Below are 24,186 nucleotides of genomic sequence, written 5' to 3' on the forward strand. Positions count from 1 at the left end.
GGACATTGCCAGGTCCAGGGAATGCTGGACACACTCGGGCGGGAATAACGGAAACTGGGAATGAACTGGGAATAACAGGGAACTGGGCATGGGGAAACTGGGATTTGGGGATGGGGAAACTGGGAATTGGGGATGGGGAAACTGGGAATTGGGAAACTGGGAATTGGGGATGGGGAAACTGGGATTTGGGAATTGGGAAACTGGGAATTAGGAATTGGGGATGGGGAAACTGGGATTTGGGCATAATTAGACATGGCCAACTGGGAATTGGGCAGGGATAGACATGGCAAACTGGGATTTGGGATGGGGAACTGGGATTTGGGGAAGGAGAATTTGGGATTGGGAGACTGGGATTTGGGATTGGAAACTGGGACTTGGGATGGGGAACTGGGATTTGGGGAAGGAGAATTTGGGATTGGGAGACTGGGATTTGGGATTGGAAACTGGGACTTGGGATGGGGAACTGGGATTGGGGGACTGGGATTTGGGATGGGGAACTGGGATTGGGGGACTGGGATTTGGGATGGGGAACTGGGATTTGGGATGGGGAACTGGGATTTGGGATGGGGAACTGGGATTGGGGGACTGGGATTTGGGATGGGGAACTGGGATTGGGGGACTGGGATTTGGGATGGGGAACTGGGACTTGGGATGGGGAACTGGGATTTGGGATGGGGAACTGGGATTTGGGATGGGGAACTGGGATTGGGGAACTGGGATTTGGGATGGGGAACTGGGATTTCCCCATTGTTTTCCCATTGTTTCCCCGCCGTTTTTCCCATTTTTCCCCGCCGTTTTTCCCATTTCCCCCCGTTTTTCCCATTTTTTCCCATTTCCCCACCATTTTTCCCATTTTTCCCCCACCGTTTTTCCCATTTCCCCGCTGGTTTCCCATTTTTTCCCCAGTATTTTTCCCGTTTTCCCAGCTGTTTTTCCCACTGTTTCCCATTGTTTCCCTGCTGTTTTTCCCATTGTTTTCCTGCTGTTTCCCCGCTGCTTTTCCCATTTTTTCCCCACCATTTTTCCCATTTTTTCCCTGCCGTTTTTCCTATTTCCCCCCTTTTTTTCCCATTTTTTCCCCATTTTTTCCCCACCGTTTCTCCCATTCTTTCCTCACTGTTTTTCCCATTTTTTCCCATTTTTCCCCGCCGTTTTTCCCATTTTTTCCCCACCGTTTTCCCTGTTTTCCTGCCGTTTTCCCCATTGTTTTCCCTCCAATTTCCCCACCGTTTTTCCCATTTTTTCCCATTTTTCCCCATTTTTTCCCCGCCGTTTCTCCCATTTTTCCCCACCGTTTTTCCTATTTTTTCCTCACCGTTTTTCCCATTATTTCCCCACCGTTTTCCCTGTTTTCCCGCCGTTTTCCCCATTGTTTTCCTCCGTTTTCCCCACCGTTTTTCCATTTTCCTCACCGTTTTTCCCATTTTTCCCCATTTTTCCCCACCGTTTCTCCCATTTTTTCCTCACTGTTTTTCCCATTTTTTTCCCCAACGTTTTTCCCATTTCCCCGCTGTTTTCCCTCCGTTTTCCCAGCCGTTTTTCCCATTTTTTCCCTGCTGTTTTCCCACCGTTTTCTCCGCTATTTTTCCCATTTTTTCCCCGCCGTTTTCCCACTTTTTTCCCTCCAGTTCCCCCTCTGTTTTTCTCATTTCCCCGCTGTTTTCCCCATTTTTCCCCGCCATTTTTCCCATTGTTTCCCTGCCATTTTTCCCATTTTTCCCCCACTGTTTCCCCCACTGTTATTCCCATTTTTCCCCTGCTGGTTTCTCTTTTCCCTGCCGTTTATCCCATTTTTTTCCTGCTGTTTCCCCGCCGTTTTCCCCATTCTTTCCCCACCGTTTTCCCTGTTTTCCCGCCGTTTTCCCCATTGTTTTCCCTCTGGTTTCCCCGCCGTTTTTCCATTTTCCCCGCCTTTTTTCCCATTTTTTCCCCATTTTTCCCCCACCATTTTTCCCATTTCCCCACCATTTTTCCCATTTTTCCCCCGCTGTTTTTCCCATTTTTTCCCGCCGTTTCTCCCATTTTTTCCCCACCATTTTTCCCATTTTTTCCCCACCCTTTTTTCCCATTTTTTCCCCATTTTTTCCCCACCGTTTTTCCCATTTCCTCACCGTTTCCCCCATTGTTTTCCCTCCATTTTCCATGCCGTTTTTCCCATTTTTTCCCATTTTTCCCCATTTTTTCCCCACCGTTTCTCCAATTTTTTCCTGCCGTTTTTCCCATTTTTTCCCCACCGTTTTCCCCATTTTTTCCTCTTTTTTTTCCCACCGTTTTTCCCGTTTTCCCCGTTGTTTTCCTTCTGTTTTCCCCGCCGTTTTTCCCATTTTTTCCCCATTTTTTCCCCATTTTTTCCCCACCGTTTTTCCCGTTTCCTCGCCGTTTCCCCCATTGTTTTCCCTCCGTTTTCCCCGCCGTTTTTCCCATTTTTTCCCGTTTTTCCCCATTTTTTCCCCACCGTTTCTCCAATTTTTTCCCACCGTTTTTCCCATTTTTTCCCCATTTTTTCCCCATTTTTTCCCCATTTTTTCCCCACCGTTTTTCCCATTTCCCCGCCGTTTACCCCATTGTTTTTCCTCTGGTTTCCCCGCCGTTTTTCCATTTTCCCCGCTTTTTTTCCTCATTTTTTCCCCACCGTTTTTCCCATTTTTTCCTCCGCCATTTCTCCCATTTTTTCCCCACCATTTTCCCCATTTCTTCTCCCATTTTTTCCCCACCGTTTTTCCCATTTCCTCGCCGTTTCCCCCATTGTTTTCCCTCCGTTTTCCATGCCGTTTTTCCCATTTTTTCCCATTTTTCCCCATTTCTTCCCCGCCGTTTTTCCCATTTTTTACCCGCCTTTTTTCCCCATTTTTCCCCCACCATTTTTCCCGTTTCCTCGCTGTTTCCCCCATTGTTTTCCCTCCGTTTTCCCCGCCGTTTTTCCCATTTTTTCCCATTTTTCCCCATTTTTTCCCCACCGTTTCTCCAATTTTTTCCCACCGTTTTTCCCATTTTTTCCCCACCGTTTTCCCCATTTTTTCCCCATTTTTTCCCCACCGTTTTTCCCGTTTTCATAATTGTTTTCCTTCTGTTTTCCCCGCCGTTTTTCCCATTTTTTCCCCATTTTTTCCCTATTTTTTCCCCACCGGTTTTCCCGTTTCCTCGCCGTTTCCCCCATTGTTTTCCCTCCGTTTTCCATGCCGTTTTTCCCATTTTTTCCCATTTTTCCCCATTTTTTCCCCACCGTTTCTCCAATTTTTTCCCACCGTTTTTCCCATTTTTTCCCCACCATTTTCCCCATTTTTTTCCCCACCGTTTTTCCCATTTTCCTCATTGTTTTCCTTCTGTTTTCCCCGCCGTTTTTCCCATTTTTCCCCATTTTTTCCCCACTGTTTTTCCCGTTTCCTAGCTGTTTCCCCCATTGTTTTCCCGCCGTTTTCCCCGCCGTTTTTCCCGTTTTTCCCCCCGCCGTTTTTCCCGTTTTTTCCCATCCCGCCTCTCTCCCCGCCGTTTTCCAGGCGCACCTTTGTGTTCGGGGCGGTGCTGAGCTCCGGGGATTTGGCCTTCTCCGACCCCACGGCGGACGGGCGGGGCTTCGCCGCGCGCTACTGCGGCCGCCACGACTTCCTGGTCTACAGCCCCCTGACCCCGGCGCCAGGATCCCCGGGATCCGCCCTGGGATCCGCTCCGGGATCACCGGGATCCGCAACGGGAACTGCTCCGGGATCTGCAACGGGAACTGCTCCGGGATCACCGGGATCCGCAACGGGAACCGCTCCAGGATCTGCAACGGGAACCGCTCCGGGATCACCGGGATCCGCAACGGGAACCGCTCCGGGATCCCCGGGATCCGCAACGGGAACTGCTCCAGGATCAGGGTCGCCGGGATCCGCTCCGGGGTTGGCAGCGGGATCCGCCCCGGGATCCGCCTCGGGATCCACTCCGGGATCACCGGGATGCGCAGCAGGATCATCGGCAGGACCCGCTCCGGGATTTGCTCTGGGATCGGCGGGATCCGCTCCGGGATCCACACTGGGGCCAGTGGGATCAGGGTCACCGGGATGCGCTCCGGGATCATCACTGGGAGCTGCAGCGGGATCCGCCACGGGATCTCCAGGATCGGTGGGGTTGAGATCGGGATCAGGATCACCAGGATCAGCCCTGGGATCCCCAGGATCTGCTCCGGGATCAGGATCGGCGGGATCACCGGGATCGGCACCACCAGAATCAGCACCAGGGGCAGTGGGATTGGGATCAGCGGGATCACCAGGGACAGCGGGATCGGGATTGGGATCAGCAGGATCGGCACCAGAACTGGCGGGAGCAGCGGGACCGGGATCAGCTGGATCGAGATCGGGATCGGTGGGATCAGCGGGATTGGGATCATCGGAATTGAAATCGAGATCGGGATCAGCAGGATTAGGACTGAAAGCAGCGTAATTGGGATTGGGATCATCGGGATCCTTGGGATCATCGGGATCCTTGGGATCATCGGGATTGGGATCATCGGGCTCATTGGGATCATCGGGCTCATTGGGATCTTTGGGATCACTGGGAACCTTGGGATCGGGATCATCAGGATCGGGGTCCCTGGGCCCAGCCTGAGTTCCCGAGGGGCCGGAAAAGCCGGGATTGGTCCAGGGCGTCCCGCTGAGATCCCAAGGGAATTGGGGGCTCCTGTGGGAATCCTTCCCTGATTCCCTTGGGAATCCTTCCCTGAATCCTGTCCCTGAATCCCTGGGGAATCCTTCCCAAAATCCTTCCCTAAATCCCTCATTCCCTTGGGATTCCCTGAATCCCTTCCCTAGATCCCTCGGGAATCCCTCATTCCCTCGGGAATCCTTCCCTCAATCCCTTCCCTAGATCCCTCGGGAATCCCTCATTCCTTCGGGAATCCTTTCCTGAATCCCTTCCCTAGATCCCTCGGGAATCCTTCATTCCCTTCCCTTCTTTGGGAATCTTCCTCTTCTCTTCCCGTGGGAATCCTTCCCCAAATCCTTTCCCTTGGGAATCCCTCATTCCCTTCCTTTTTTTTGGGAATCTTTTTCTTCCCTCCCTTGGGAATCCTTCCCAAAATCGCTTCCCTGAATCCCTTTGGGATCCTTCCCTCCCCTGGGAATGCTGAGCTCCCTTGGGAATCCTTCCCAAAATCCTTCCCTAAATCTTTTCTTCCCTGGGGAATCCTTCATCCCTTCCCTTCCCTTGGGAATCCTTCCCTAAATCCCTTCCCTTCCAAATCCCTCATTCCCTTTGGGATCCTTCCCTGCCCTGGGAATGCTGAGCTCCCTGGGGAATCCTTCCCAAAATCCTTCCCTAAATCCCTCATTCCCTTGGGATTCCCTGAATCCCTTCCCTTCCCTCAGGAATCCCTCATTCCCTTGGGAATCCTTCCCTGAACCCCATCCCTAATTCCCCTGGGAATCCCTCATTCCCTGGGAAATCCTTCCCTAAATCCCTGGGGAATGCTGAGCTCCCTGGGGAATCCTTCCCTAAATCCCTCATTCCCTTGGGATTCCCTCAATCCCTTCCCTAGATCCCTCGGGAATCCCTCATTCCCTCGGGAATCCTTCCCTAAATCCCTTCCCTAGATCCCTCGGGAATTCTCCTTCCCTCAGGAATCTCTCATTCCCTTCCCTTCTTTGGGAATCTTCCCCTCCCTTCCTTTTCCTTTGGGATCCCTCATTCCCTTGGGAATTCTCCTTTCCTTGGGAATTCTCCTTCCCTTTGGGATCCCTCATTCCCTTGGGAATTCTCCTTCCCTTGGGAATTCTCCTTCCCTTGGGAATTCTCCTTCCCTTTGGAATCCTTCCCTAGATCCCTCGGGAATCCCTCATTCCCTGGGAAATCCTTCCCTCAATCCCTTCCCTAAATCCCTCAGGAATCCCTCATTCCCTTCCCTTTCTTTGGGAATCTTCCTCTTCTCTTCCCGTGGGAATCCTTCCCCAAATCCCTTCCCCGAATCCCTCATTCCCCTCGGGATCCTTCCCTCCCTTGGGAATCCCTTCCCAGCTCCTCATTGCCTTCGGAATCTTTCCCTTGGGAATTCCTCATTCTCTTGGGAATTCTCCTTCCCTTGGGAATTCCTTCATTCCCTTGAGAATTCTCCTTTCTTTGGGAATTCCTCATTCCCATGGGAATTCTCCTTTTTTGGGGAATTCTCCTTCCCTCTGGAATCCTTCATTCCCTTGGGAATTCTCCTTCCCTTGGGAATTCTCCTTCCCTTTGGAATCCTTCATTCCCTTGGGAATTCTCCTTTCTTTGGGAATTCTCCTTTCCCTCTGGAATCCCTTCCTTGGGAATCCTTCCCTTCCCTTTGGAATCCCTCATTCCCTTCCCTTCCTTGGGAATCTTCCCCTTCCCTCCCTTCCTTTTCCTTTGGGATCCCTCATTCCCTCGGGATTTCCCATTCCCTCGGGAATGCTCCTTTGGGAATTCTCCTTTCCTTGGGAATTCTTCCCTCTGGAATCCCTCATTCCCTTGGGATCTCCCATTCCCTTGGGAATTCTCCTTCCCTCTGCAATTCTCCTTTCCTTGGGAATTCTCTTTCTTTTGGGAATTCTTCTTTGGGAATTCTCCTTTCCGTGGGAATTCTTCCCTCTGGAATCCCTCATTCCCTTGGTTTCTCCCATTCCCTTGGGAATTCTCCTTCTTTTGGGATTTCTCCTTCCCTCTGGAATTCTCCTTTCCTTGGGAATTCTTCCCGCTGGAATCCCTCATTCCCTCGGGATCTCCCATTCCCTTGGGAATTCTCCTTCCCTCTGGAATTCTCCTTTCCTCAGGAATTCCCCTTTCTTTGGGAATTCTCCTTTTGGGAATTCTCCTTCCCTCTGGAATTCTCCTTTCCCTCTGGAATCCCTCATTCCCTTGGTTTCTCCCATTCCCTTGGGAATTCTCCTTCCCTCGGGAATTCCCCTATCTTTGGGAATTCTCCTTTCCCTCTTGAATTCTCCTTCCCTCGGGAATCCCTGGGAACCCCTCCCCCCCTTCCCAGTTGCTGCGTTCCGCTGGGAATCCTGGAATTCCGCCAGGATCCCCCGCAATTCCCGGCTTTTCCCGGGCGGTTTTTTGGGATTTAGGTTAATTGGGGTCAGGCCCTCGTTCATGGAAATTCCCGTTTCGCGTTCCCTGGGAATTCCAGGGCTTTGTGGGAACATTCCAAGGTTTTCTGATGTTATTCCATAAATTCCTGTCAATATTCCAGGGTTTTATGTTGATGTTCCATAAATTCCTGTCGATATCCCAAGGTTTTCTGGGAATATTCCAAGGTTTTCCTGTGATATTCCATAAATTCCTGTCGATATCCCAAGGTTTTATGTTAATGTTCCATAAATTCCTGTTGATATTCCAAGGTTTTCTGGGAATATTCCAAGGTTTTCCTGTCGATATCCCAAGGTTTTCTGATGTTTTTCCATAAATTCTTGTCGATATCCCAAGGTTTTCTGATGTTTTTCCATAAATTCCTGTCGATATTCCAAGGTTTTTTGGGAATATTCCAAGGTTTTCCTGTGATATTCCATAAATTCCTGTCAACATTCCAGGGTTTTCTGTTCTTTCGCGGTTTTCTGGGAATATTCCGTGGTTTTCTGCGGACATTCCAGGGTTTTGTGGACACATTCCGGGTTTTTTTTTATTCCAAGGGTTTATGGGAATATTTTGGGGTTTTCTGAGAATAATCCAAGGTTTTATGGGAATATTCCAAGGTTTTTTGGGAATATTCCAGGTTTTCTGCGGATATTCCAAGGTTTTATGGGAATATTCCAAGGCTTTTTGAGGGTATTCCAAAATATTATTGGAATATTCCAAGGTTTTATGGGAATATTCGTGGGTTTTTTGGGATTTTCCAAGGCTTTCTGAGGATAATTCAAGGTTTTATGGGAATACTCCAAAGTTCTATGGAAATATTCCTGGGGATTTTTAGGATATTCCAGGTTTTTTGCGGATATTCCATAAATTTTTCGACAATATTCCAAGGTTTTATGATGAAATTCCATGAACTTCTGCGCATATTCCAAGGGTCTGTGGAAATATTCCAGGGGTTTTGGGGGATATTCCAAGGTTTTATGGGAATAATTCGGGGTTTTTTGTGGATATTCCGTAAATTCCTGGCAGTATTCCAAGATTTTATGGAAATATTCACAGATTTTTGGAAATATTCCAAGATTTTTTGGGATACTCCGAGGTTTTATGGAAATATTCCGGGGTTTTTTGGGATACTCCGAGGTTTTTGGGAAATATTCCGGGGTTTTATGGAAATATTCCAAGATTTCTGGGATAATCCGAGATTTTATGGAAATATTCCAGGGTTTTATGGAAATATTCCAAGATTTCTGGGATAATCCGAGGTTTTATGGAAATATTCTGTAATTTTATGAAGATATTCCAAGACTTTATGGAAATATTCCAGGTTTTTACGGCATTCCATGATTTTGCGAGGATATTCCGAGGTTTTCTGGGGAAATCCCATAAATTTCCCATGATATTCCAGGGGTTTAAGGAAAAGTTTCGGGTTTTATGGGAATATTCTGGGGTTTTTTGGGATATTCCGGGGGTTTTTTTTGGGATTTTCCCCCCTCAGGGCACCCAAATCCCATCCCAGCTCCCGCCCCTCTGGAAAAGCCAAATCCCAGGGAAAAATCCACCGAGGCCAGAGAGAGGAACAAATCCGTTTATTGGGAACATTCCTGCCGGAAAACGCGGGAAAATCCAACGGGAAAACGCGGGAAATTCCAGCCCAAATAAAAGGGAAAATCCAGCGGAAAAAAGTGGGAAAATCTGACCTGAAGGAGGGAAAATCCAGCCAAAAAAAAAAGGGAAAATCCAGAGAAAAACCTGGAAAATCCAAACCCCAAATTTGAGAAATCCAACCATAAAAACTTGGGAAAATCCAGGAAAAAAAACTTGGGAAAATCCAAACTCCAGAGGGAACATCCGTCCCAAAAGGAAGGAAAATCCATTCTAAAAAGAGGGAAAATGAGGGAAATCCAACCCAAAAAAAGAGGGAAAATCCAATTAAAAACGAGGGAAGATTGAAGCCAAAAAGAGGGAAAATCCAGTGGGAAAACTCGGGAAATTCTGTCCCAAATAAAAGGGAAAATCCAATGGAAAAAAGTGGGAAAATCTGACCTGAAAGAGGGAAAATCCAGCCCAAAAAAGAGGGAAAATCCAGGAAAAAAACTTGGAAAAATCCAAGCCCAAATTTGAGAAATCCAACCCTAAAAACTTGGGAAAATCCAGGAAAAAAAATGTGGGAAAATCCAAACTCCAGAGGGAAAATCGAATCCCAAGAACTGGAATTCCTTCGTGCCAGGCTCTGGAATCCCGGGAATCGCAGCTCTGGAATCCCGGGAATTGCAGCTCTGGAATCCTGGGAATTCCAGCTCTGGAATCCCGGGAATTGCAGCTCTGGAATCCTGGGAATTCCAGGTCCGGAATCCTGGGAGTTCCAGCTCCAGAATCCCGGGAATTCCAGGTCCGGAATCCCGGGAGTTCCATTTCCAGAATCCCGGGAATTCCAGGTCCGGAATCCCGGGAATTCCAGGTCCGGAATCCTGGGAATCCCAGCTCCAAAATCCCGGGAATTCCAGCTCCGTGACCATGGGAATTCCAGCTCCGGAATCCCAGCAATTCTATCTCCAGAATCCCGTCAATCCCGGGCTCTGGAATCCCAGGAATCCCAAACTCTGCAGTCCCTGGGATTCCATCTCCGGAATCCTAGGAATTCCAGCTCCGGAATCCTGGGAATTCCAGCTCCCTGATCATGGGAATTCCAGCTCCGGAATCCCAGGCTCTGGAACGCCAGGAATGCCAAACTCTGCAGTCCCTGGGATTCCATCTCTGGAATCCTAGGAATTCCAGCTCCAGAATCCCGTGAATTCCGGGCTCCGGAATCCCAGGAATCCCAAACTCTGAAATCCCTGGGATTCCATCTCCAGAATTCCAGGAATTCCAGCTCCGTGACCATGGGAATTCCATCTCCGGGATCCCGGGCTCTGGAACGCCAGGAACGCCAAACTCTGAAATGCCTGGGATTCCATCTCCAGAATTCCAGGTATTCCAGCTCCGGAATCCCGGGAATTCCATCTCCGGGATCCTGGGCTCTGGAACGCCAGGAACGCCAAACTCTGCAGTCCCTGGGGTTTCCATCTCGGGGATCCCGGTGATTCCAGCTCCAGAATCCCGTGAATTCTGGGCTCTGGAACGCCAGGAATCCCAAGCTCTGCAGTCCCTGGGGTTTCCTCTCGTGGATCCCGGTGATTCCAGCTCCAGAATCCCGTGAATCCTGGGCTCTGGAATCCCAGGAATCCCGAGCTCTGCAGTCCCTGCAGAGGGACTCGGGGATCCCGGTGATTCCAGCTCCAGAATCCCGTGAATCCCGGGCTCTGGAATCCCGGGAATCCCGAGCTCTGCAGTCCCTGGGGTTTCCCTCTCGGGGATCCCGGTGATTCCAGCTCCGGCGCGCTCCGGCTCAGTTCCGCTGCCGGCTCTCCAGGGCGCGGGCGATGCGCGCTGCCGGCGGGCGCCGCCGGGGCTCGGCCGCGGTGCAGGCGCAGAACAGCTCCCGCACCGGGGCCTGCGCCGGCGGCGCCCGCGCCGCCGCCGCCGGCAGCGCCGGGCGCGAGCCCAGCGCCGCCCGGAATGCCGCCTCGTCCCAGGAGTCCTCCGAGTCCTCCTCCGAGTCCTCGTCCTCGACCTCGTCGTCGTCGTCTGGAATGGCGGCGGGAGCGAGAGCGGATGTCGGGAGAGGATCCCGGCAGTGCCGGCCCCGGTCCCCGCCCGGCGCGTCCCCGTGCTCCCAGGGTGATCCCGACCTCTCCCCGGGCGCCGGCGGGGATGCTCGGGGAATTGCGGCCCAGCCCCTCCCCGCCCTCCCGGCTGGGAATTCCTTCGCAGGATCCCAAAATCCCAAGATCCAGAAATCCCGAGATCCTGAAATGCTAGGATCCCAAAATCCCAAGATCCAGAAATCCCAAGATTCCATAACCCCAGGATTCCAAGATCTCAAAACTCCAAGATCCCAAAATCCTAGGATTCGAAGATCCCAAAATCCCAAGACTTCAAGATCCCAGGATCTCAAAATCCTAGGATCCCAAGATCCCAGGATCCCAAAATCCCAAAACCCCAGGATTCCAAGATCCCAAAATCCCACGATCCCAAAACCCCAAGATTCCAAGATCCCAGGATGCCCACCCTCTGGAAGTGGCAGCAAGGCACGGCCTTTGGGAGCGGATCCTGGGAATGCCGGCCCAGATCCCAGCCCAGTGCTTCCCGATGTTCCTGGGAATCCTCTGGGGATTCCAGCCCAGCCCCTTCCCTCTCTCCCAGCCAGGATTTCCTTCCCAAGATCCCGAAATCCCAAAATCCCGAGAACCCAACCCTCTGGAATGGCGGCGGGAGGGCGCGGCCATAGGGAGCGAATCCCGGGAATGCCGGCCCCGATCCCAGCCCGGCGCTTCAAAACGTTCCTGGGGATTCCAGCCCAGTCCCTCCCCTGCCTCCCAGCCAGGAATTCCTTCCCAAGATCCCAAAATCCCAAGATCCCAGAACCCCGACCCTCTGGCAGTGGGAGCCGTTCCCTGTCCTGGCATTCCAGGCCCTTTTCCCAAATCCCTGTCCAGCTCTCCCGGATTGGATCCATCCCCATCCCGATTCCTCTCCGGAAAGGAATTTCAGGACCCAGGGGCTTCTCTGGGAATTCGGGACTCCAGGAAGCGTCTCCCTTCCCTTTTCCATCCCCAAATTCCATAAAAATCCCTCGGGATGGATCCCGAGCGTCCTCGATCCCCGAATCCCGCAATGGTTTGGGATGGGATCCACGGACCTTCCATCCCATCCCATTCTCCACGACCCCGGGGTGTGATCCATCCTTTCCTGGGATTCTCTGGGAATCCCAGCCCAGCCGGGAATGCCTCCTCACGACCCCCGTCCCCCATTCCCAGCGGGAATCCCATTCCCTGGCTCCACCCCGCCTCCCAAACCCCGGCGCCCCTTTCCCAACGGGAAGCATCCCCCGGATCCCTTCCCGCCGCCCTCCCGGCCGTTCCCGGCATTCCCGGGATTCCGGACCTGGGGCGCCGCCGGGGGCCGGGGGCAGGTGGGGCACGCTCAGGGCCAGCATCTCCCAGAGCGTGAGGCCGAAGGCGAAGACGTCGGCGCGGTCGGAGATGGCCGCGCCCGGAGCCAGCGCCTCCGGAGGCAGCCACGGCTCCGTGCCCACGTAGCACAGGGACGGGTCGCTGACTGCGCCGGGAAGAGAACGGGAAAGTGGGAATGGGAACGGGGACGGGAACGGGAACGGGGATGGGAACGGGAATGGGGACGGGAACGGGGACAGGAGTGGGGATGGGAATGGGAACAGGGATGGAGAACGGGGACGGGGACGGAAACGGGAATGGGGACGGGAATCAGGAGTGGGGATGGGAACGGAAACAGGAGTGGGGTCAGGAATGGGAATGGGGATTGGGAATGGGAGTGGGATTGGGAACAGGAGTGGGGATGGGGTCGGGAGTGGGGATGGGAATGAGAACGGGGATGGAGAACGGGGATGGGGATGGGAATCAGGAATGGGGATGGGAACGGAAACAGGAGTGGGGTCAGGAATGGGAATGGGAATTGGGAAAGGGGATTGAGAATGGGAACTGGAGTGGGGATTGGGAACGGGATTGGGAATGGGAATGGGAACAGGAATGGAGAACGGGGACAGGGATGGGAATCAGGAATGGGGATGGGAATCAGGAGTGGGAATCGCGAACGGGGATGGAACGGAAACAGGAGTGGGGTCAGGAATGGGAGTGGGATTGGGAATGGGAGTGGGAATGGGAACTGGAGTGGGAATGGGAACTGGAGTGGGGATGGGAACTGGAGTGGGGATGGGAATGGGAACGGGAGTGGAGAACGGGGATGGGGATGGGAATTGGGAAAGGGGATTGAGAATGGGAACTGGAGTGGGGATTGGGAACGGGATTGGGAATGGGAATGGGAACGGGAATGGAGAACGGGGACAGGGATGGGAATCAGGAATGGGGATGGGAATCAGGAGTGGGAATCGCGAACGGGGATGGAACGGAAACAGGAGTGGGGTCAGGAATGGGAGTGGGATTGGGAATGGGAGTGGGAATGGGAACTGGAGTGGGAATGGAGAACGGGGACAGGGATGGGAATCAGGAATGGGAGTGGGGATGGAGTTGGGAATGGGAATGGGAATGGAGAACGGGGATGGGTATGGGAATTGGGACGGGAATCAGGAGTGGGAATCAGGAACGGGGATGGGAATGGAAACAGGAGTGGGGTCAGGAATGGGAATGGGATTGGGAATGGGAGTGGGGATTGGGAACTGGAGTGGGATGGGGATGGGAATGGGAACGGGAATGGAGAACGGGGATGGGGATGGGAACGGGAATGGGGATGGGAACAGGAATGGAGAACGGGGATGGGAATGGGAATTGGGAAGGGAATCAGGAGTGGGAATCAGGAACGGGGATGGGAATGGAAACAGGAGTGGGGTCAGGAATGGGAGTGGGATTGGGAATGGGAGTGGGATTGGGAACTGGAGTGGGATGGGGATGGGAATGGGAACGGGAATGGAGAACGGGGATGGGGATGGGAATCAGGAATGGGGACGGGAATCCGGAGTGGGAATCGCAAACGGGGATGGGAACGGAAACAGGAGTGGGGTCAGGAATGGGAGTGGAAATGGGAACGGGAATGGAAATGGGAATGGAAACGGGAGTGGGAACAGGAAGGGGATTGGGATCGGGAACGGGATTGGGAGCGGTGTCGCTCACTGCAGCGGGACCAGGAACAGGATTGGGAATGGGATCGGGATCAGGAATGGGATCGCAAATGGGATAACTCACTGCAATGGGATCTGGAGTGGGATCCAGAATGGGAATGGGATCGGGAATGGGGTCGCTTACTGCAATGGGATTGGGATTGGGAACGGGATTGGGATCGAGAGTGGGAATGGGATTGCTCACTGCAATGGGATTGGGATCAGGATCGGGAAGGGGATCGGGAGTGGGAACGGGAATGGAATCGCCCACTGCAATGGGATCGGGAAAGGGATCGGATTGGGAATGGGATCGCTCAGTACAATGGGATTGGGATCAGATCAGGAATGGAATTGGGAATGGGATCGCTCACTGCAACGGGAACACGATCGGGAGTGGGAATGGGATCAGGAATGGGAATGGGAGTGTGGGATTGGGATCACTCACAGCAACGGGATCGGGATTGGGATCGCTCACTGCAACGGGAATGGGATTAGATCGGGAATGGGATCAGGAATAGGATTGGGATCTCTCACTGTAACGGGATCAGGACTGGGAATGGGATTGCTCACTGCAACGGGATCGGGATTGGGAATGGGATTGCTCACTGCAACGGGATTGGGATTGGGATTACATTGGGAATGGGACTGGATTGGGAATGACATTGGATTGGGCACGGGATTCAGAAAGGGATTGGATTGGGAATGGGATTGGGTCGGGAATGAGATCCTTGGGAATGGGATCCATGGGAGAGGGGACACCCTCCCCCCCCCATTCCCGGGAATTCCGGGGGCCGCACCGGTCAGGTTCTCATCCAGGGGCAGGGAGACGCCGACGTCGCAGATCTTGACGGCCTCGAAGGCGCCGCGGACGACGACGTTGGGGGATTTGATGTCGCCGTGGAGCAGCCGCTGCTCCGTGTGCAGGTACTGCCCCGGGAACGCCGGGAACGAGAGCCGCCGGTCGGATCGGGGCCACCGGGCAGGGGAAATCCCGGATCCAGCCTCGGAACCGGCAGGGCGGGGCTCGGAAGCCGTGGACTGGGGGATCTCACGGATCGGCCCAGTCCTGCGAGGTTTCCTTGGGCGTTCCCAGGGATTCCCTGGGAATTCCAGCCCAGACGGGAATTCCGTCCCAAATCCCACCCCAGGCTCCCCTTTCCAGGGAATTCCCTCCATTCCCGGCTCCCCCAGCCTGGGATTGGATCCATCCCCATCCCGACCCCTCCTGGAGAAGGAATTGCAGGATCCAGGGGCTTCACTGGGAATTCGGGACTCCAGGAAGGGTCTCCCTTCCCTTCTCCATTCCCAAATTCCACAACAAATCCCTCGGGATGGATCCTGAGCGTCCTTGATCCAAGAATCCCGGAAAGGTTTGGGAAGGGATCCATGAACCTTCCGTCCCATCCCGTTCCAACCCCAGTCCCAGAGCGCTCCAACCTTTCCTGGGACACTCCCCGGGATTCTCTGGGAATCCCGGCCCCGCCGGGAATTCCTTCCCAAGATCCCACCCATCCCCATCCCCATCCCAACCCCCCCCCCCCACCCCAAGCAGCTGGGAAGCCGCCCTGGCTCCCCTTTTTCCCGGAATCCCGTGATTTTCGCGGAATCCCCGAGACTCTCGCGGAATCCCGGCGTTTTTTTCGCGGAATCCCGGCGTTTTTTTCGCGGAGTCCCGGCGTTTTCCCGGCGTTGCCGGTACCTGGAGGCCCCTGGCCATGCTCAGGGCCACGTGCAGGATGGGTGTCCGCCGGGAACATCCCCAGGCCCTGCTCCCGGCGCTCCTCGATGAGGTCGTTCAGGGATTTCTCCCCCGCGAATTCCATGGCCAGGCAGAGGCTCCCGTCCGGAGCCTCCGTCAGCGCCCGGTACCCTGGGAACGGGAACGGGATCCGTGGGAACGGGGACGGGATCCGTGGGAATGGGATCCGTGGGAATGGGGACGTGATCCATGGGGACAGGATCCATGGGAATGGGGACAGGAGCTGTGGGAATGGGAGCCATGGGATCCATGGGAATGGGATCCATGGGAATGGGATCCATGGGAATGGGGACGTGATCCGTGGGAATGGGGATGGAATCCATGGGAATGGGATCCGTGGGAATGGGATCCGTGGGAATGGGATCCGTGGGAATGGGGACATGATCCATGGGGACAGGATCCGTGGGAATGGGGACGGGATCCGTGGGAATGGGGTCCGTGGACAAGGGGACAGGAGCTGTGGGAATGGGAGCCATGGGATCCATGGGAAGGGGTCCTTGGGAATGGGAATGAGATCCATGGGATGGGATCCATGGGAATGGGGATGAGATCCATGGGGATGGGATCCATGGGAATGGGGATGAGATCCATGGGGATGGGATCCATGGGAATGGGATCCATGGGAATTGGGACGGGATCCATGGGAATGGGATCCATGGGAGTGGGGATGAGATCCATAGGGATGGGATCCATGGGAATGGAATCCAAGGGAATGGAGATGGGAGCCGTGGGATCTGTGGGGACGGGATCCATGGGATCCATGGGAATGGGGATGGGAGCTGTGGGAATGGGATCCGTGGGAATGGGATCCGTGGGAATGGGGATGGGATCCACGGGAATGGAGGAGCAGCCGCGATCATTGCACGCTCCGGATGGGATTCATGGATTTCAATCCCATCCCAATCCAACCCTGACCCCTCCCATGATCCCAGGGAGCTCCAGATCCATCCTTGGACACTCCCAGGGATCCGTGGGCAGCCCTGGCTCCCCCGGGAATTCCAGAGGCACTGGGAGGTCTGGAATTCCCCGATCCCAAATCCCCCTCATCTCCCTCTGGAATTGACTCCATCCCCTCCATTCCCAACAAATCCAACCCATTCTCATGGATCCAACCACTCCATTCCCATGGATCCAACCCCTCCATTCCCATGGATCCAACCCCATTCCGATTGGATCCAGCCCCTCCATTCCCATGGATCCAACCCCATTCCCAACAAATCCAACCCCTCCATTCCCATGGATCCAACCCCATTCCCAACAAATCCAACCCCTCCATTCCCAACGGATCCAGCCCCTCCATTCCCATGGATCCAACCCCATTCCCAACAAATCCAACCCCTCCATTCCCAATGGATCCAACCCCATTCCCATGGATCCAAACCCTCCATTCCTTGGATCGAACCCCATTCCCATGGATCCAAACCCTCCATTCCCATGGATCGAACCCCATTCCCAATGGATCCATCCCCATTCCCAACAAATCCACCCCCTCCATTCCCAACGATCCAACCCCTCCATTCCCAATGGATCCAACCCCGTTCCCATGGATCCAACACCTCCATTCCCAATGGATCCATCCCCATTCCCAACAAATCCACCCCCTCCATTCCCAACGATCCAATCCCTCCATTCTCAACGGATCCAACCCCATTCCCAGTGGATCCAGCCCCGTTCCCATGGATCCAACCCTATTCCCAACAAATCCAACCCCTCCATTCCCAGTGGATCCAACCCTATTCCCAACAAATCCAACCCCGTTCCCATGGATCCAAGCCCGTTCCCGTGGATCCAACCCCTCTGTTCCCGGCGAATTCCCACCCACGATGTTGGGGTGCTGCAGATTCCGGAGGGTCTCGGCCTCCTCCCGGAGTCTCTGCTGGAAGAGGCTCCGCTGGCTCTGGGAGCAGCCGGAGTTGATTTTCTTCACGGCCCACGGAGAGCGGGACAATCCCCGCGGAGACCTGGCCGGGGGGAGAACCTCGGGAATTCCCACGGAATTCCCGCCGGGAACAGCCCGGGGGGGGCGGGGGGCGGGTTTGGTGTGGGATTCCTGAGGAATCTGGGGGAAGGATCCGATTCCCGCCGCGGGACGGGAGAGCTCCAAATTCCTCCGGGGAATTTTCAGGGAATTTTTATCCGTTCCTGTTACCAGGTGGTGGAGGGAAGGAATGGAGCCCAAATCCCGGAATTCCCAGGAATGGAACCCAAATCCATGGAATTCCAGCCAGGAAAGGGTTATCCCAAAATAATGGAGCCCAAAATCCCGGAATTCCAGCTGGGAAATGTTATCCCAAAGCAATGGAGTCCAAATCCCGGAATTACCAGGAATGGAACCCAAATCCATGGAATTCCAGCCAGGAAATCCTGGAATTCCAGCTGGGAAATGTTATCCCAAAATAACGGAGCCAAAAGCCTGGAATTCCCAGGAATGGAGCCCAAATCCCAGAATTCCAGCCAGGATAGGGTTATCCCAAAATAACGGAGCCCAAATCCTGGAATTCCAGCTGGGAAATGTTATCCCAAAGCAATGGAGTCCAAATCCTGGAATTCCCAGGAATGGAACCCAAATCCAAGGAATTCCAGCTGGGAAGGGGTTATCCCAAAATAATGGAGCCCAAAATCCCGGAATTCCAGCTGGGAAAGGATTATCCCAAAATAACTGAGCCCAAATCCCTGAAATTCCCAGGAATGGAACCCAAATCCCAGAATTCCAGCCAGGATAGTGTTATCCCAAAATAATGGAGCCCAAGTCCTGGAATTCTCAGGAATGGAGGCCAAAATCCTGGTATTCCCAGGAATGGAACCCAAATCCTGGAATTCCAGCTGGGAAAGCGTTATCCCAAAATAATGGAGCCCAAAATCCCGGAATTCCAGCTGTGTAATGTTTATCCCAAAATAACGGAGCCCAAATCCTGGAATTCCAGCTGTGTAATATTTATCCCAAAATAACGGAGCCCAAATCCCAGAATTCCAGCTGTGTAATATTTATCCCAAAATAATGGAGCCCAAATCCCGGAATTCCAGCCGGGACAGGCTTATCCCAAAACACCGCGCTCCTTCCTGGCTCCCCCAATCCCAAATCCCTCCTCGGCTCCGTATCCACGGGGAGGAAAGCCGGGATCATCTGCGGGATTTCCCGGGATAACGATTCCCAACCTTTTCATCAGGTAGACGCTGACTCCGGTGCCGAATCCCAACTTCTGCATGAAGGGAGAGGCCGGGATGGTCACGGACACGGGGCCGGGCTCTGCGGGGAGAATTCCCGGTGATCCCGCGGGAAATCCCGCTGGGATCGGGAAATCCCGGATCTGCTCCTCGGGAATCACTGACGGGATGGGAGGCAACGGCCTCGAGCTTCCAGGGGAAGTTCAGTTGGATTTGGGGAACGATTCCCGCCCGGAATTTCCAGCCCTGGAGTCCCCATTCCCACTGGGATTTAAATCCCGGTGCATTTCGGGGTCACGGATCCTCGGCGGAGCCGGGATTGGTCGGAATTCCCGGGCCAAAATATCCCACGATTCCCACGGGATGCTCCGAGCCCATTCCTGAGTCAGATTTTTAGGAAAGCTCCTTCCAACCCCTCCCTTTGTTTTCCCAAATTCCAGCTGCGCTCCCTGGGTGGGAAAATAAATCCCATAAATCCCGGGCGGGGGTTGTTCCCGAAAAAACGGCGATCCTGCAGATCCAGCCCCAAATCCTGAGGGGAATTCTGGGCAGGACGAGGAGCTGGGATGGGAAAAGGGAATGGGAAACGGGAAAGGGGAATGAGAAATGGGAATGGGGAATGGGAAACAGGAATGGAGATGGGAAATGGGAATGGGAAATGGGATAGGAAATGGGGATGGGAATGAGGAAAGGGAATGGGAACGGGGATGGGAAATGGGAATAGGGAATGGGAAACAGGAAACAGGAATGGGGATGGGAACAGGGAATGGGAATGAGGTTGGGAATGGAAATAGGGATGGGAATTGGGAATGGGGATGGGAAACTGGGAATGGGGATGGAAAAGTGGGAATGGGAACGGGAATAGGGATGAGAAACAGGGATGGGAAATGGGAACAGGGAATGGGAAATGGGAACGGGGATGGGAACAGGGATGGGAAATGGGAACAGGGATGGGAAATGGGAATGGGAAATGGGAACGGGGATGGGAAATGGGAACGGGAACAGGGATGGGAAATGGGAACGGGGATGGGAAATGGGAACGGGGATGGGAAATGGGAACGGGGATGGGAAATGGAAATGGGGATGGGAAATGGGAACAGGGATGGGAAATGGGAACAGGGATGGGAAATGGGAACGGGGATGGGAAATGGAAATGGGAACAGGGATGGGAAATGGAAATGGGAACAGGGATGGGAAATGGAAAAGGGGATGGGAAATGGGAACGGTGATGGGAAATGGGGATGGGAACAGGGATGGGAAACGGAATGGGAAACCAATCCCAGGGATTTCCCACCGGGATGTGCTCAGGGATAAAACTGAGAGGAGGAGGAGGAGGAGGCGGAAGGGGGAAGCACTGGCAGAGTTTTCCTGGGAATCTGCGGGATTGTCCCAGGGAAGGTCGGCCAGGGCTTGGAGCAGCCTCTGGAATTCATCCCAGGGATCCTTCCAAGGCCCTTCCCGATCGTGATCCCGGGTTTGGGATGAGGGCGTTCCCCTGGAACAGCCTCTGGGGTCCTGGAGATCCCCTTGGGAACATCCCGATCCCTTTGGGATCATCCTCATCCCGTTGGGATGATTCCATCTCTTTGGGACCATCCTGATCCCCTTGGGAACATCCCGATCCCTTTGGGATAATCCTGACCCCCTTGGGAACATCCTGGGATCAAACATCCGGATCCCTTTGGGACCATCCGGATCCCTTTGGGAACCTCCCAATCCCATTGGGAACATCCAGATCCCTCTGAGATCATCCTGACCCCCTTGGGAACATCCTGGAATCAAACATCCCGATCCCGTTGGGACCATCCCCATCCCTTTGGGAACATCCCAATCCCTCTGGGATCATCCCGTTCTCTTGGGACCATTTTGGGGTCAAACATCCCAATCCCCTTGGGAAGAATCCTGGATCAAACATCCCGATCCCCTTGGCCCCTTCCCGATCCCCTTGGGAAGAATCCGGGATCAAACACCCCGATCCCCTTGGGCCCATCCCCATCCCCTTGGGAACATTTTGGGGTCAAACATCCCGATCCCCTTGGGCCCATCCCGGGATCAAACATCCCGATCCCCTTGGGAAGAATCCGGGATCAAACATCCCGATCCCCTTGGCCCCTTCCCGATCCCCTTGGGCCCATCCCGATCCCCTGGGGAACATTTTGGGATCAAACATCCCGATCCCCTTGGGCCCATCCCCATCCCCTTGGGAACATTTTGGGGTCAAACATCCCGATCCCCTTGGGCCCATCCCGGATCAAACATCCCGATCCCCTTGGCCCCTTCCCGATCCCCTTGGGCCCATCCCGATCCCCTGGGGAACATTTTGGGATCAAACATCCTGATCCCCTTGGGAAGAATCCGGGATCAAACATCCCCATCCCCTTGGGCCCATCCCGATCCCCTGGGGAACATTTTGGGATCAAACATCCCGATCCCCTTGGGAAGAATCCGGGATCAAACATCCCGATCCCCTTGGCCCCTTCCCGATCCCCTTGGGCCCATCCCGATCCCCTTGGGAACATTTTGGGATCAAACGCCCCGATCCCCTTGGGCCCATCCCGGGATCATCCCAGGCTCCTCACCCTCTTTGTCCCGGCGGGACGAGGGCGTCGGGGACTGGAAGGTGTCCATGGAGCCGATCCCGATCCCGATCCCGATCCCGATCCTGCGGGGCACCAGGGGACGTGGAGGGACCCCAATGGCACCGGGGGGGGGGGGATTTGGGAATTGGGGGAAAATTTGGGAACTGGGGGGGGGCCTGGATTTGGGAACTGGGGAAGTCCTGGATTTGGGAATTATGGGGGCCTGGATTTGGGAATTGAAGGGTCCTGGGTTTGGGAGTTGTGGGAATTGGGGAAATCCTGGATTTGGGAATTGGGACAGTCCCGTGGTTTGGGAACTGGGAAATCCCAGATTTGGGAATTATGGGGTCTAGATTTGGGAACATGGGGGAAATTTTGGGAAGGGGGGGGGGGGGGGGGGGGGCTGGATTTGGGGAAAATTTTGGGAACTGGGGGGTCCTGGATTTGGGAATTGGGATATTCCGGATTGTGGGAATTATGGGGGCTTGGATTTGGGAATTGGGAAATCCCGAATTTGGGAACTATGGGGGGGAACTATGGGGGGCCCGGATTTGGGAATTTGGGGAGGCCCCGTGATTTGGGGGGTCCCAGATTCGGGAATTTGGGGCTTCCAGGTGGGAGTGATCCCAAACTGGAGGACGGAGGGGATCCCAGTTCGGGGGGAGCAAATCCCAAGCCAGGGAATGGGGGAGTCCCAGACGCGGGAATTGGTGGGGGGTGGGGGGGGAAATCCCCAAAATCCCGGACCCGGGAACGGGGAGGGTCCCAGGCAGGGGGATCCCGGCGGGGGGTGGGATCTGGGAATGGGGGGGGGGGGATCCCGGGATTTCGGGGGGGCAATCCCAGCTCCGGGGGCTCCCAGGAAGAGCCCCCGCTCCCACCTCGCTCCGGGGGGCCGCTGCCGGCGGCTGCCGATCCGGGGATCTCCGGGATCCTCTTCCCGCTGGGAACCCCGGGGATCTCCGGGATCCTCTTCCCGCTGCCGATCCCGGGGATCTCCGGGATCCTCTTCCCGCTGGGAACCCCGGGGATCTCCGGGATCCTCTTCCCGCTGGGAACCCCGGGGATCTCCGGGATCCTCTTCCCGCTGGGAACCCCGGGGATCTCCGGGATCCTCTTCCCGCTGCCGATCACCGGGGAATTCCGGGATCCTTTTCCCGCTCTCGCTGCGAATCCCGGGGATCTCCGGGATCCTGGTCCCCGCCTCGGGATCTCCGGGATCCTGGTCCCGCTCGGGATCTCCGGGATCCTGGTCCCGCTCGGGAATCCCGGGATCCTGGTCCGGCTCGGGAATCCCGGGATCCTTTCCTTTTCCCGCCTTTTCCGGCCGTTTTCGGGCGCCGCGTTCGAATCCCGCGCGCGCGCGCGCGCGCCGGCCCCGCCCCTTCCTGGGGCGTGGCCAAACGCCATATATGGCAGCCGCGCGTGGGCCGTGGCCGGCGCTGGGGGTGGGCGGGGTCTGTGTGTGACGTAGGCGGCGGGGGCGTGGCCTGTGCGGAAGGGGGGCGTGGGCCCGGGGGCGGTCCCGAGGGGTTTTGGGGCGGCCCCAAAAAGCAGCGGGGGCGATTTGGGGCGACCTGGGGCGACCTGGGGGCCACGGGGGCCATGGGAGCTGGAATGGGCGCGGCTGTGGGTCACCGGGACCCCACAGAGGCCACGAACTCCCGAAAATCCCGCGATTCCCATGAACCCCACAAATCCAGAGAGCCCATTGACTTCCGTGCGCCCCATAAATCCCATAAACCCCATAAACCCCATAAATCCCATACAACCCAGTGAAACCCCATTGAAAGCCCCATAAACCCAAACAACCCACAAACCCCATAAAAACGCCATAAATCCCATAAATCCCCCAAACCCCATAAATCCCATAAAAAACCCCATAAATCCCCATAAATCCCATACAACCCAGTGAAACCCCATTGAAAGCCCCATAAACCCCAAAAAACCCCATAAACCCCATAAACCCCAAAAAACTCCATAAATCCCATAAAAAACCCACAAACCCCATAAAAACGCCATAAATCCCATAAATCCCCCCAAACCCCATAAATCTCATAAACCCCATAAATCCCATAGACCCCGTAAACCCCCATAAAAACCCCATAAATCCCATAAACCCTCATAAATCCCATAAAAACGCCATAAATCCCATAAATCCCCCATAAATCCCATAAAAACGCCATAAATCCCATAAATCCCCCATAAATCCCATAAAAACGCCATAAATCCCATAAATCCCCCAAACCCATAAATCTCATAAACCCCATAAATCCCATAGACCCCGTAAACCCCCATAAAAACCCCATAAATCCCATAAACCCTCATAAATCCCATAAAAACGCCATAAATCCCATAAATCCCCCATAAATCCCATAAAAACGCCATAAATCCCATAAATCCCACAAACCCCATAAATCCCATAAAAACGCCATAAATCCCATAAATCCCCCATAAATCCCATAAAAACGCCATAAATCCCATAAATCCCACAAACCCCATAAATCCCATAAAAACGCCATAAACCCCATAAATCCCCCAAACTCCATACACCCCATAGACCCCATAAACCCCATAAATCCCATAAATCCCATAATCCTATAAAACCCCCATAAATCCCATAAACACCATAGACCCCATAATCCTATAAAACCCCCATAAATCCCATAAAAACCCCATAAACCCCCAAAAACCCCCTAAGTCCCATAGACACCAAAAATCCCATAAATCCTATAAAACCCCCATAAATCCCATAAACCCCACAGACCCCAAAAAACCCATAAATCCTATAAAACCCCATAAATCCCATAAACCTCATAAACCCCATAGACCCCAAAAATCCCATAAATCCTATAAAACCCCATAAATCCCATAAACCCCACAGACCCCAAAAATCCCATAAATCCTATAAAACCCCCATAAATCCAATAAACCCC

The 24,186-nt window shown here is 54.2% G+C and overlaps 2 protein-coding genes across 2 annotated transcripts in view; one reads left to right on the plus strand and one right to left on the minus strand.

The window, feature by feature from the left end:
- Positions 1–10,444: 10,444 nt before the first annotated feature.
- PBK (PDZ binding kinase) lies at positions 10,445–21,299 on the minus strand. Its single transcript, XM_068186658.1, is given in 8 exon segments — positions 10,445–10,663; positions 12,062–12,216; positions 14,545–14,674; positions 15,447–15,485; positions 15,487–15,617; positions 17,325–17,467; positions 18,663–18,753; positions 21,251–21,299. Coding segments are annotated over 8 exon segments (957 nt in total).
- A 1,556-nt stretch (positions 21,300–22,855) lies between these two features.
- Positions 22,856–24,186, plus strand: part of LOC137471952 (lymphokine-activated killer T-cell-originated protein kinase-like) — a 9,590-nt gene continuing 8,259 nt past the window's right edge. The window contains exon 1 of the mRNA XM_068186659.1: positions 22,856–22,879. Within this exon, the coding sequence (XP_068042760.1) occupies positions 22,856–22,879 (24 nt within the window). The remainder of the gene's footprint in view (positions 22,880–24,186) is intronic.

This window comes from Anomalospiza imberbis, chromosome 3 (assembly GCF_031753505.1).
Source record: "Anomalospiza imberbis isolate Cuckoo-Finch-1a 21T00152 chromosome 3, ASM3175350v1, whole genome shotgun sequence".
Taxonomy (NCBI): domain Eukaryota; kingdom Metazoa; phylum Chordata; class Aves; order Passeriformes; family Viduidae; genus Anomalospiza; species Anomalospiza imberbis.